Raw genomic sequence first — 14,579 nt, 5'->3', positions numbered from 1 at the left:
AAACAAAATTCATGTGTATGCGTGTATAGTTGCACACACTGTACATAGATTTTTCTATTGTGTTATTGACTGTACATTTGTTTATAACTCTGTGTTGTTATTTTGTCGCACTGCTTTGCTTTATCTTGGCCAGGTCGCAATTGGCCAGATCCGGGAGAATTGTCATCAACTACACTAATTAGCATAGCGCAATATTACTAGAAAATATTCATATTCATGAAATCACAAGTGAAATATAGTGAAACACAGCTTAGCCTTTTGTTAACCACCCTGTCATCTCAGATTTTGAAATGATGCTTTACAGCCAAAGCAAGACAGGCGTTTGTGTAAGTTTATCGATAGCCTAGCATAGCATTATGTCCAGCTAGCAGCAGGAAGCTTGGTCATGAAAATCAGAAAAGCAATCAAATTATAACCGTTTGCCTTTGATGATCTTTGGATGTTTTCACTGACGAGACTCCCAGTTAGACAGCAAATGTTCCTTTTGTTCCATAAAGATGATTTTTATACCCAAAATTCCTCCGTTTGTTTGTCACGTTATGTTGAGAAATCCACCGGAAAAAGCGGTCACGACAAAAAATCTAATTATATCCATAATATCGACAGAAACATGGCAAACGTTTTTTATAATCAATCCTCAAGGTGTTTTTCAAATATCTATTCGATAATATATCAACCGGGACAATTGGCTTTTTAGTAGGAGCGAGAGGAAAAATGACTACCTCTGTCTTTTACGCAAGAATCACTCTGAGAGCCCTCAGCTGGCCACTTACGCAATGTAGTCGTTTACGCTCATTCTTCAACATAAAGGCGTGAAACTACGTCACAATGCTGTAGACACATTAGGGAATACGTAGAAAAAGGAATCTGGTTGATATCCCTTTCAGTGGCCAATAGGGGTGCATAGGAACACAACGGTTTCAAAACATGAGTCACTTCCTGATTGGATTTTTCTTAGGCTTTCGCCTGCAATATCAGTTCTGTTATACTCACAGACAATATTTTGACAGTTTTGGAAACTTTAGAGTGTTTTCTATCTAGCTGTCAATTATATTCATATTGTAGCATCTGGTACTGAGAAATAGGCGGTTTACTTTGGGAACGTTATTTTTCCAAAAATAAAAATAGTGCCCCCTAGTTTCAAGAGGATACAAATAAAGGTGAAATAAAAAAATGTAAATTAAAAACAGTGCGTATGTTATGATGTGTGTATATGCATGTGTCTGTGCCTATGTTTGTGTAGCTTCACAGTCCCCGCTGTTCAATAAGGTGTATTTTTATCAGTTTTTTAAATCTGATTCTACTTCTTGCATCAGTTACCTGATGTGGAATAGAGTTCCATGAAGTCATGGCTTTATGTAGTACTGTGCGACCTCCCATAGTCTGTTCTGGACTTGGGAACTGTGAAGATACCTCTGGTGGCATGTATTGTGGGGTATACATGGGTGTCTGAGCTGTGTGCTAGATGTTTAAACAGATAGCTCGGTGCTTTCAACATGTCAATACCTCTCACAAGTAGTGATGAAGTCAATCTCTCCTCCACTTTGAGCCAGGAGAGATTGACATGCATATTATTGAAGTTTGCTCTCTGTGTACATCCAAGGGCCAGCCGTGCTGCCCTGTTCTGAGCCAATTGCAATTTTCCTAAGTCCCTCTTTGTGCCACCTGACCACACGACTGAAAAGTAGTCCAGGTGCGACAAAACTGGAGCCTGTAGGACCTGCCTTGTTGATAGTGTTGTTAAGAAGATGAAGCAGCACTTTATTATGGACAGACTTCTCCCCATCTTATCTACTGTAGCAATATGTTTTGACCACGACAGTTTACAATCCAGGGTGACTCCAAGCAGTTTAGTCACCTCAAATTGCTCAGTTTCCACATTATTTAAAAAAAAAGTTTTAGTTAAAGTTTAGGGTTTATTGAATGATTTGTCCCAAATACAATGCTTTTAGTTTAAAAAATATATATATTTAGGAATAACTTATTCCTTGCCACCCATTCTGAAACTAACTGCAGCTCTTTGTTAAGTGTTGCAGTCATTTCAGTCGCTGTAGTAGCTGACTTGTATAGTGTTGAGTCATTTGCATACATAGACACAATGGCTTTACTCAAAGCGTGTCATGTCATTAGTAAATATTTTTTTAAAGTAAGAGGCCTAGACAGCTGCCATGGGGAATTCCTGATTCTACCTGGATTATGTTGGAGAGGCTTCCATTAAAGAACACCATCTGTGTTCTGTTAGTCAGGTAAGTCTTTATCCACAATCATAGATGGCGCCGGAGGAGATGGCCTCCGTTTTACAGTCTCCTAACCAATTGTGCTATTATGTGTTTTTTTCGCAATATTTGTAAATTATTTTGTACATAATGTTTCTGCAACCGTATGTTACGGCAGAAAAGAGCTTCTGGATATCAGGACAGCGATCACTCACCTCGGATTAGACAAAGATTTCTTCAACAACAACAACAGCAGCAAGCAGGACTCACACGATATTCTTCAAACAACCCACAGGGCAGACATCCCAATTATTCGCAAAAGGAAGCGACGCAGAGGACGAAGAGCCGGATGCCTCGTCCGGACCCGCAGAAGACAACTAGGAAAGCTGCCGTTACCATCAATATTACTCGCCAACGTGCAATCATTGGACAATAAACTAGACGAGGTAAGATCACGAATATCCTACCAACGGGACATAAAAAACTGTAATATCCTATGCCTCGTGGAATCGTGGCTGAATGACGACATGGTTATTTAGCTAGCGGGATACACGCTGCACCGGCAGGATAGAAGAGCACACAGATGAGGGAGGGGCGGTCTGTGCATATTTGTAAACAACAGCTGGTGCACGAAATCTAAGGAAGTCTCTAGATTTTGCTCGCCTGAAGTTGAGTATATTGTGATAAACTGCAGGCCACACTACTTGCCTAGGGAGTTCTCAGCTATACTTTTCGTGGCTGTTAATTTACCACCACAGACAGATGCTGGCACTAAGACCGCACTCAGTCAGCTGTATAAGGAAATAAGTAAACAGGAAACCACTCACCCAGAGGTGGCGCTCCTAGTGGCCGGTGACTTTAATGCAGGGAAACTTAAATCAGTTCTACCAAATCTCTATCAACATGTTAAATGTGCAACCAGAGGAAAACAAATTATAGATCACCTGTACTCCACACAGAGACACGTACAAAGCTCTCCCTCGCCCTCCATTTGGTAAATCCGACCACAGCTCTATCCTCGGAAGCACCAGTGACTCGGTCTATAAAAAAATGATCAGATGAAGCAGATGCTAAACTACGGGACTGCTTTGCTATCACAGACTGGAACAAGTTCTGGGATTCTTCTGATGACATTGAGGAATACACCACATCAGTCACTGGCTTTATCAATAAGTGCATTGAGGACGTCGTCCCCACAGTGACTGTACGTACATACCCCAACCAGAAGCCATGGATTACAGGCAACATTCGCACTGAGCTAAAGGGTAGAGCTGCCACTTTCAAGGTGCTGGACCTGGATGCTTACAAGAAATCCCGCTATGCCCTGCGACGAACCATCAAACAGGCAATGCGTGAATACAGGGCTAAGATTGAATCATACTACACCGGCTCAGACGCTCGTCGGATGTGGCAGGGCTTGCAAACTATTACAGACTACAAAGAGAAGCACAGCCGCGAGCTGCCCAGTGACACAAGCCTACCAGACGAGCTAAATCACTTCTATGCTCGCTTCGAGGCAAGCAACACTGAGGCATGCATGAGAGCATCAGCTGTTCCAGACGACTGTGTGATCACGCTCTCCGTAGCCGACGTGAGTAAGACATTTAAACAGGTCAACATACACAAGGCTGCGGGGCCAGGCAGATTACCAGGACGTGTGCTCCGGGCATGTGCTGACCAACTGGCAGGAGTCTTCACTGACATTTTCAACATGTCCCTGATTGAGTCTGTAATACCAACATACTTCAAGCAGACCACCATAGTCCCTGTGCCCAAGAACACAAAGGCAACCTGCCTAAATGACTAAAGACCTGTAGCACTCACATCCTTAGCAATGAAGTGCTTAGAAAGGCTTGTAATGGCTCACATCAACACCATTATCCCAGAAACCCTAGACCCACTCCAATTTGCATACCACCCAAACAGATCCACAGATGATGCAATCTCTATTGCACTCCACACTGCCCTTTCACACCTGGACAAAGGGGACACCAATGTGAGAATGCTGTTCATTGACTACAGCTCAGCGTTCAACACCATAATACCCTCAAAGCTCATCACCAAGCTAAGGATCCTGGGACTAAACACCTACCTCTGCAACTGGATCCTGGACTTCCTGACAGGCCCCGCCCCCAGTTGGTGAGGGTAGGTAGCAACACATCTGCCACGCTGATCCTCAACACTGGAGCTCCCCAGGGGTGCCTGCTCAGTCCCCTCCTGTACTCCCTGTTCACCCACGACTGCATGGCCAGGCACGACTCCAAAACCATCATTAACGAAGAGACAACCTTTAGGGAGGAGGTCAGAGACCTGGCCAGGTGGTGCCAGAATAACAACCTATCCCTCAATGTAACCAAGAATAAGGAGATGATTGTGGACTACAGGAAAAGGAGCACCGAGCACGTCCCCATTCTCGTCGACGGGGCTGTAGTGGAGCAGGTTGAGAGCTTCAAATTCCTTAGTATCCACATCAACAACAAACTAGATTGGTCCAAACACACAAAGACAGTTGTGAAGAGGGCACGACAAAGCCTATTCCCCCTCAAGAAACTAAAAAGATTTGGCATATGGGTCCTGAGATCCTCAAAAGGTTCTACAGCTGCAACATCGAGAGCATCCTGACCGGTTGCATCACTGCCTGGTACGGCAATTGCTTGGCCTCCGACCGCAAGGCACTTCAGAGGGTAGTGCGTACAGCCAAGTATATCACTGGGGCAAAGCTGCCTGCCATCCAGGACCTCTACACAGAGGCCTGCCATCCAGGACCTCTACAGGTGGTGTCAGAGGAAGGCCCTAAATCTTGTCAAAGACCCCAGCCACCCCAGTCATAGACTGTTCTCTCTACTACCACATGGCAAGCGGTACCGGAATGCCAAGTCTAGGACTTCTCAACAGTTTTTACCCCAAAGCCATAAGACTCCTGAACAGGTAACCAAAGGTTCCCCGGACTATGGTTCCCCCCCTTAAACCCTCTTTTACGCTGCTGCTACTCTCTGTTTATCTTATATGCTTAGTCACTTTAACTATACATTCATGTACATACTACCTAAATTGGCCCGACCAACCAGTGCTCCCGCACATTGGCTAACTGGGCTATCTGCATTGTGTCCCACCACCCGCCAACCCCTCTTTTTACGCTTCTGCTCCTCTCTGTTCATCATATATGCACAGTCATTTTAACGATACCTACATGTACATACTACCTCAATAAGCCTGACTAACAGGTGTCTGTATAAAGCCTTGCTACTCTTTTTTTCAAATGTCTTTCTACTGTTGCTTTATTTAGAACCTTCTGAGGATCTCAGGACCCATGCCAAATCTTTTTAGTTTCGTGCTCAGTGCTCCTACACACACACACACACACACACACACACACACACACACACACACACACACACACACACACACACACACACATATTTTTTGGGGGGCACCATTGGTTAGAGCCTGTAAGTAAACATTTCACTGTAAGGTTTACACCTGTTGAATTCGGTGCACGTGACAAATAAACTTTGATTTGATTTGAACAGGAGGTGTAAATCCATAACACATACGTTTTACCAGCAGCAGACTATGATCGATAATGTCAAACGAGGGAGGTCCTGTATAAACACAAACTCACTTTCTTGACAACTTCCTTCAAAACAGCTCTGCTCTGTTCCTGCGAAGCACAAGAATCGCAATAAATGCTTTATGGCCACTGTAGACGTCAAATTGACCCTCCACAATACCTAAAATAATAATTACAACATAAAGTGGATAGCAGAGAACATGCCTAACGTTTACCCTCACTCTTAGGACAGAGCAGATCCTTTAGATGTGTGGTTTTAGAAACTGTTCTTCGTTTTGTAAGCATTAGCCTACATGGCAAAGTAGCCAGCGTGTGGATGCACATTCTGCCCGCTGCCAAGGTTCGTGGTGAAAATATCACCATGACAATAAAAGCAATGCATGAATCGATCATCTTATTTGCGGTCCGAGGAAAAATAACCTTGAATAAAAATATTTAATGCACTTCTACACAATTTGACATGAATGGAGACGAGCAGAATCGTTTAATACCACAACAGAACATGAATTCGAGAAAAAGCCGTTTGTTTTTAACACAGTAGCTGCATATCATTAGATATGCACTTGTAGAACTAGCTTTTTTTTATTACGGAAACTATCATTTTCTAATTTATTCTATTTTATTCAATGATATTGTTGTTACAAAATAGTTTTTTGTTGACTGTGATTAGGACATGGGAATATAAGAGCATCTGCTAGTCTAAATTAACAAACTAGGCATGCAAAGCTCACTGCATGATCCTCAAACCAAAGACTGGCCAAACTCATATTTCTAAAAGTGATTTAAAAAGGTACTGTAGAATGACTGTATAGCCTAATAAGGTATTTTTTGTTTAATTATTATTTAAGTAATAATGGACAACGCAATAATGACTTTTCCTTTTTGTCTATATATTGTAGGCAGGCTTGCATTCTTTTAGCCATGAATTGGAGGTGTGTAAATCCCCCTCTATGATGTAGGCTACATGTGTCCATGCCCATCAGGAAATTACATGAGAACTGTGGTGAATACCGGTTAACATTGTATTTAGAAGTTATTTTCCTGTAATAATTGCTTGTTTGCCATTTCCCATTTTTAAAACCAAAATCCCGCCATAGGCTACCCTTACCTTAGGCCTAATTGAATGAAGGCTGGTTCAACACCAACGTGTCAAGCCTATTATATCCTAGTGATTTTATGATATCATTACATTTTACATAAATGTATTGTTGTTGTTGAAAAAAATGAACAAACGAAAATTAGAGTGATTCCCAACGTCCTGGTTTTATGGTAAGAACGTCCATGTACAGTGCATTAGGAAAGTATTCAGACCACTTGACTTTTTCCACATCTTGTTAGATTACAGCCTTATTCTAAAATGGATTCAATTGTTTTTTCCCTCATCAATCTACACACAATAAAATAAAATACTGAAATATCACATTTATTTAAGTATTCAGACCCTTTACTCAGTACTTTGTTAAAGCCCCTTTGGCAGCGATTACAGGCTCGAGTTTTCTTGGGTATGATGCTACAAGTTTGGCACACATGTATTTGGGGAGTTTCTCCCATTCCTCTCTGCAGATCCTCTCAAGCTCTGTCCAGTTGGATGGGGAGCGTTGCTGCACAGTTATTTTCAGGTTTCTCCAGGAATGTTTGATCAGGTTCAAATTCGGGCTCTAGCTGGGCCACTCAAGGACATTCAGAGACTTGTCCCGAAGCACCCTGCGTTGTCTTGGCTGTGTACTTAGGGTCGTTGTGCTGTTGGAAGGTGAACCTTCGTCTCAGTATGAGGTCCTGAGCACTCTGGAGCAGGTTTTCATCAAGGATCTCTCTGTACTTTGCTTCGTTAATCTTTGTCTCATTCCTGACTAGTCTCCCAGTCCCTGCTGCCGAAAAATGTTTTGTTACGCTTACCCAGATCTGTGCCTCGACACAATCTTGTCTCGGAGCTCTACGGACAATTCCTTCGTCCTCAGTGCTTCGATTTTGCTCTGACATGCGCTGTCAAATGTGGGACCTTATATAGACAGGTGTTTGCCTTTCCAAATCATGTCCAATCAATTGAATTTACCACAGGTGGACTCCAATCAAGTTGTAGAAGCATCTCAAGGATGATCAATGGAAACAGGATGCACCGGAGCTCAATTTCGAGTCTCAAAGCAAAGGGTCTGAATACTTATGTAAATAAGTTTTCACTTTGTCATTATGGAGTATTGTGTGTAGATTGCTGAGATAAATTTTTAAAAATCAATTTTAGAATAAGGCTGTAACGTGACAAAATGTGGAAAAAGTCAAGGGGTATGATTTTTTTCCGAAGGGAAAAGTATAACGGTGAGTGGATATTCTCTTTATATTGGATATTTGTGAAAAGTTTGGATGTGCTTAGTCTGCCTTGTTTTAATACCCTATTATATGCCCATAGGGATCAATGATGGTGTCAGTAAGTCTATTTAGCCGACTTAAAACAAGTTGTTGTTTTGTTTTGAATTTGAGAATTATTTGTTCTGTTTTTAGGCCTTATCAATAATTCATTTTATCTTGCTTATTGACACCGTTTGGCATGTCCATGCTCAGCCATAATTCAATATACAGTAGGACGAGCCCCTATATCAGTGAGAATGCTATGTAGGCTATATATTTCTACATTGAAGCTAAACAATTACTTAGAACAATGTTGACTGCAAACAGGTTCAAGGTAACATATTTTGCAAAGATGGGATGGGTCTACATTTTGTTATTTCATTTCTGTAAGCTGTTGAACAAACTATAACGGGACTAACATTTGAATTGGAGTTGTATCCATGGCAATACATACATAAAATATCATAAATACACAAAGTGAAGCAACCACATATTGGCCAGTGAGGGGCTAAGCCTCGACACACCCACAACTGGTTTAGTCATTAAAACCCAGCTCTTTCACACCACCACCAGCAAGCACTTGTAAAGATCATTTTTGAATGTGAAGATTGCAAAAATATTTCTGACACACCCCTGAACCTATAGTGCCACCGCCAGCGCTTATATTTACGATTGTGTTAGGTTTGTTAATCGATTACAAATTACATGACCCTCCCTGGGCTAAATAAAAAAAATACTAAACCCTCCCCCAGACTGAAATTGAAAAAAACATGACGGGTAACAATTGTGTCAATTTCAGCCACTCCCTTACCTCCAAACGTTTATCCAAGTTGGATCATCTTTGGAGGCTGATAGCAGTCGCAACATTGGAAGACATAGCGTGGACTGTAGCCTACGAAAACCTATTCCTGCTCTTTTTCTGTAATCCATTGAACTCATTTGGTGTGTCATCGTAGTGGTCTCTGACTTGTGGTCAGACTTGCTCAGGCGGAACAAACTTAAACGTGCCTTTTTTCAATGCTGATTTGAATGTCAGTGAGAAACCAGAAAGGTGTCAATTAATTTTTTCGCAAACATGCTTTCTGAAATTTAAAGTAATGCTAGAAGTAATCTGATTACAATTGTTTTGCTAGTAATGTAACAGATTAGAATATAAAAAAATTGTAATGGACATGTAATGGACATGTAATCCGTTACTCCACCAATCCTGGTCATTAAACTCATTAGACTCATCACCCTAAATATCAAACCTGAATTAGCCCAGATGTCACTAGATCCATCCACAAGAAAGTTCCATACATACATCCCTCCTGTATGCCAAAAAATAGTTATATTTGCATTATGAAGTCATCACCCTTAAATATAGTGGTGCTCTAAAGGTTTTGTATAATTTCAGCCAGTAGTTTTGAAAGTAGCGCTCACAAGCAAAAACTGTCCCCGAAAATTGTGCACAATTGTGTGGTATATCATCCATATTGTATATGTTATGTATACATTTTTGCTTTGCGATTTGTACTATATGTTACGAATTTGTCAGTGCTCAAGATCCCAGACAGCATCTTTAAATATCACTTTCTAATTTGGTCAGATATCTCGTGATATCTGTAGCATTTTACTTTGTAGTGTTTTACATTGTAAAGATCTCCACTACACACATTTTGACATTTCAACAAACAAGCCATTGAATGTAAATAATGAAAGCTGGGTCATGCATTTTGCAGTCGAGAAATGACTCAGTCTTGCTGAAACTTGCAACAGACAAGCTCACACACTAACTCACATGCTCACCACACTCCACTCCATGTTTGCATGCTTGTAGAGTCCCGGTAAATAACAGAATCCTTTAAAAGAGTCTTACCCGATGATGTAAGCCAGGACCCCCAGCTGAATCAATCGGCACACGACCCCCACTCTCCTGTTCCGCACCAGCACCTGGCGGGGGGTCTCATACTTGAAGAAGAAGTCAGAGAGGGCATTGGTGATGTAGCTGTTCATCTTGCTGCTCCGTGAGAGACAGGAGGGTCTCTCCATCCCGCTGGCATGCATACACCCTGACCCTGCCTCTCTCTCTCTCTCTCTCTCTCTCTCTCACACCTTTTCTCTATTTTTCTTCTTCAGTCTCACTTACCCAACAGCTGACATGTTTCAGTAGCTGTGTTAGACTTCCTCCTCTCTCTCTCACTCTCTCTTTCTTTCTCCCTCTCTGACTCTCCTCACAGTCAAGTTTCCTCCTCTCTCTCTCACACTCTCTTTCTTTCTCCCTCTCTGACTCTCCTCACAGTCAAGTTTCTTCCTCTCTCTCTCACTCTCTCTTTCTTTCTCCCTCTCTGACTCTCCTCACAGTCAAGTTTCCTCCTCTCTCTCTCTCTCTCTCACTCTCTCTTTCTTTCTCCCTCTCTGACTCTCCTCACAGTCAAGTTTCTTCCTCTCTCTCTCACTCTCTTTTTCTTTCTCCCTCTCTGACTCTCCTCACAGTCAAGTTTCCTCCTCTCTCTCTCACGCTCTCTTTCTTTCTCCCTCTCTGACTCTCCTCGCAGTCAAGTTTCCTCCTCTCTCTCTCTCTCACTCTCTCTTTCTTTCTCCCTCTCTGACTCTCCTCACAGTCAAGTTTCTTCCTCTCTCTCTCACTCTCTTTTTCTTTCTCCCTCTCTGACTCTCCTCACAGTCAAGTTTCTTCCTGTCACCCTTACCTCTCAAACACACCCTCTCATTCCCTCTCTTTCTCTCTCTACTCTACTTCCTCTTTCTCTCTCCTTCCCGCTCTCCAAAACAAACAAATACTATATCATCTTGCTGTAAACCAAGGTGTTACTGTTCTACAGTCAAAAAACAACATCTTCACTTAGCTACTGATCAGATCATTCGACATCTGTCACAGACATAATACACATTACATCCTTCTCACACCATGCAATCATTTCCCCCTGACACTGTCTTCCTGTGTGGTGCACAGAGATAACACGGACATATGCTTGACCTAAACTTAGGCTACAAAAACAGTTCCCTATACATGTATAATGCATGTGGGTGTTTTGTTTAAAATATTTTGTTTTATTCACGCAATTCAGAGTTCTATTGTATTCTGCCATGTGAATGAAGTAGATGAACTTGGACTTCATGTTGCCTGCTTCTTTCGCTTTCCAATACAGATGTTTCATATCGTATTGTGTTTATTTTTGGTAGGGGTAGCCTACACAAGGTATGAGGAGGATACTAAAATTACTTAATAAATAACAGATTGAATAAAATGCAATTAGATTGTATTAATAAATACTACGTTCTGTTAATCTGTTTGATTAACACATAACCATTAAAGTAATATAATTCAGTTACTTGTATGTCACTTAGGGATGAGTTCAACACAACAACGCACCACGAGGGTGTTACTAATTTGAATTTTAAAAAGGGGGCCTCCCGGGTCCCGCAGTGGTCTAGGGCACTGCATCGCAGCGCTAGCTGTGCCACCAGAGACTCTGGGTTCGCTCCCAGGCTCTGTCGCAGCCGGCCGCGACCAGGAGGTCCGTGGGGCGACGCACAATTGGCCTAGCGTCGTCAAGGTTAGGCAGGGTTTGGCCGGTAGGGATATCCTTGTCTCATCGTGCACCAGCGACTCCTGTGGCAGGCCGGGCGCAGTGCACGCTAACCAAGGTCGCCAGGTGCACGGTGTTTCCTCCGACACATTGGTGCAGCTGGCTTCCGGGTTGGATGGCGCTGTGTTAAGAAGCAGTGCGGCTTGGTTGGGTTGTGTTTCGGAGGACGCATGGCTTTTGACCTTCGTCTCTCCAGAGCCCGTACGGGAGTTGTAGCGATGAGATAAGATAGTAATTACTAACAATTGGATACCACGAAATGGAAAACAGAACATCTCTGCACACTCCCAGTCAAAATTGCAGTTTGTATTTTTGCATTTTGCCTCCAACACCTTCACAAATCGGTTTGGCGTGTGCGGTAGATTCTGCCTATTATCATGCTATTTTGAATTAAACTAGAATTTCAGAACTCATATCTCTGTCCAGCAATGGATATTAGTTATCTATCCCAAATGTTTGAATAGCAAATAAGCAAGCATTTAAAACTTCAAAACCACACATTTGCCGCGACACCGGTGCCCCCCGTACATTGACACGTTGACTCTGTACCGGTACATAGCTCCACTACTGCTCTTTCATTATTTCTTATTCTTATCTCTTACTTTTTGGGGGATTTTCTTAAAACTGCATTGTTGGTTAAGGTCTTGTAAGTAAGCATTTCACTGTAAAGTCTACACCTGTTGTATTCGACATGTGACAAATACAATTTGCTTTGATTTGACATTTAGCCCTATTTTTCTGTGGTTGGTTTTAGGTACCATATTTAGCTAGTGCTCTGATCTCCCTATTGTCTTCCATCAGATCGTGTCACTCCTACGCGACACTCGTCGTGCTATCTGACGTGAGACAATGCTAATCTCCCATGATTTTCAAATGTGGAAGGTTATTTCCAGTCTAGGGCTGGGTCAAATACATATTAGACGCTTTCAAATACTTCAGGTGTATTGATTTAGTTTGCAAAACAATGGAACCAATAGTGCCGATAATGCAATCTCAAATACCTGCCCCTAGGCCTATATCAAACAGGTCTACTCACTTCCAGATAATTTATTAAACCCCAGTGTTTGCATGACATACTGTACATTGATTTGTGTAGTTCCTATAAAGATACTGATGTTATGAGTCATATCCTGGACTACAGTGGCTGTGTACTGACTACTGAGCTACTGGGGGAAATAGTTCAATATATCAATGTGTTAGTTTATGACTGTGAGAGACTAGAAGTAGGCTAGGCTGGAATCATTCACATAACATTTGCAAACCATGTACAGTGTCTGCCTTTAATCTGGAAAAACATGGCTTGTAATTGGGTGAACGCTGCCTGATCCTGCTTCCACTGAATATTTAGAAAATACTGGAGAAATACTGGAGCGGGTATTCTAATACCATGTAACAGTTTCTTTAATGTTTGTTAATAAATGTCTATTTGTATTTTTCAAATAAATGCCTGCAATAATATGTGCACTGGTTGAAGGATACATTTAATCATTCTTCTTTAGTTTTCTGTTACACAACTTTTTATGCTGAAGCATCCGCTAACACAGCTAGTGAGTGAGTGACATCTCATGTCACTACTTACAAACTTTGGTATTGATATAGATATTTCCAACTACCCATTGTAATGGCACTACTCTAAAATGACATGACGATCAATGGGTTGTCTATGTCTAGGCCAGTGCTAGTGGAGATAGTCCTCCGCGTCTGGTCCTTCCATGTTTATCTTAATGTGGGCATGGCTCTACTGGACTTTAAGGTCTGGACTAAGGAAGGAGAGGTTAGATATAAGTGGACTCAATCAGTCTGACAAACATGCTCACACTCTGAACTGAAATTCTGGCTTATCTCTAGCTGGTAAAGCTACAAGAGTATGGGCCACCACTTAGAGCCGGGTTCCCCCCTAGGTTTCTCCCTTCTAGAAACTTTTTCCTGGCCACTCTGCTCTTGCTTGCTTTTCTGGATCTAAGCCAGGCTACTTTAAAAAGACGATAAAAAAAGGGCTTTGCAAATAAAAATAATATTGAAGAACAATGCACAGTTTGATTAATTTATAAAACTATGACAAAAAAAACTGGTGTTACCAATCTTGTTAAAATATTTTTATTTTAATTACTGGCAGGATGGACCCCCTTTCGGGCCAGATTCAGCACTAGTCCTTGTGTTTGACACTCCTGCTCTAGACATACAGGTTGCCTAGCAATGTAGCAATGTTCCTAGTGCTGTTGCCCTAGCTCTGGGAATTCTGAGACCATTATGTGACTGTCAGGGCTATACGGGATTCTTGGGACGTCCCTACTCTAAACCCTAACCTTAACCCCTACCCTTACTCTAACCTTAACTATTACCTAACCCTTACATGAACCATTTTGATTTTGAATTTCAACTTCAATGGGGTAGGGATGTCCCAAGGATCCCTGGTCGCACAGACCTTTATGTGACCTTCCACTAACTGTTTGTGATATTTACAGTGCCTTGCGAAAGTATTCAGCCCCCTTGAACTTTGCGACCTTTTGCCACATTTCAGGCTTCAAACATAAAGATATAAAACTGTATTTTTTTGTGAAGAATCAACAACAAGTGGGACACAATCATGAAGTGGAACGACATTTATTGGATATTTCAAACTTTTTTAACAAATCAAAAACGGAAAAATTGGGCGTGCAAAATTATTCAGCCCCTTTACTTTCAGTGCAGCAAACTCTCTCCAGAAGTTCAGTGAGGATCTCTGAATGATCCAATGTTGACCTAAATGACTAATGATGATAAATACAATCCACCTGTGTGTAATCAAGTCTCCGTATAAATGCACCTGCACTGTGATAGTCTCAGAGGTCCGTTAAAAGCGCAGAGAGCATCATGAAG

The 14,579-nt window shown here is 41.8% G+C and overlaps 1 protein-coding gene across 2 annotated transcripts in view; it reads right to left on the bottom strand.

The window, feature by feature from the left end:
- LOC115105398 (purinergic receptor P2X, ligand-gated ion channel, 1) overlaps positions 1 to 10,897 on the bottom strand; it is a 58,287-nt gene extending 47,390 nt beyond the window's left edge. Inside the window, exon 1 of one of the 2 annotated variants that reach the window (XM_029627392.2) lies at positions 9,989 to 10,897. In XM_029627392.2, coding sequence (XP_029483252.1) covers positions 9,989 to 10,176 — 188 coding nt within the window. In that variant the 5' untranslated portion in view covers positions 10,177 to 10,897. The remainder of the gene's footprint in view (positions 1 to 9,988) is intronic. The other variant, XM_029627393.2, reaches the window with a different exon arrangement.
- Between the last annotated feature and the right edge of the window lie 3,682 nt (positions 10,898 to 14,579).

The sequence above is a fragment of the Oncorhynchus nerka genome, linkage group LG22 (genome assembly GCF_034236695.1).
Source record: "Oncorhynchus nerka isolate Pitt River linkage group LG22, Oner_Uvic_2.0, whole genome shotgun sequence".
Taxonomy (NCBI): domain Eukaryota; kingdom Metazoa; phylum Chordata; class Actinopteri; order Salmoniformes; family Salmonidae; genus Oncorhynchus; species Oncorhynchus nerka.
This window is presented reverse-complemented; position numbering and strand designations above follow the sequence as displayed.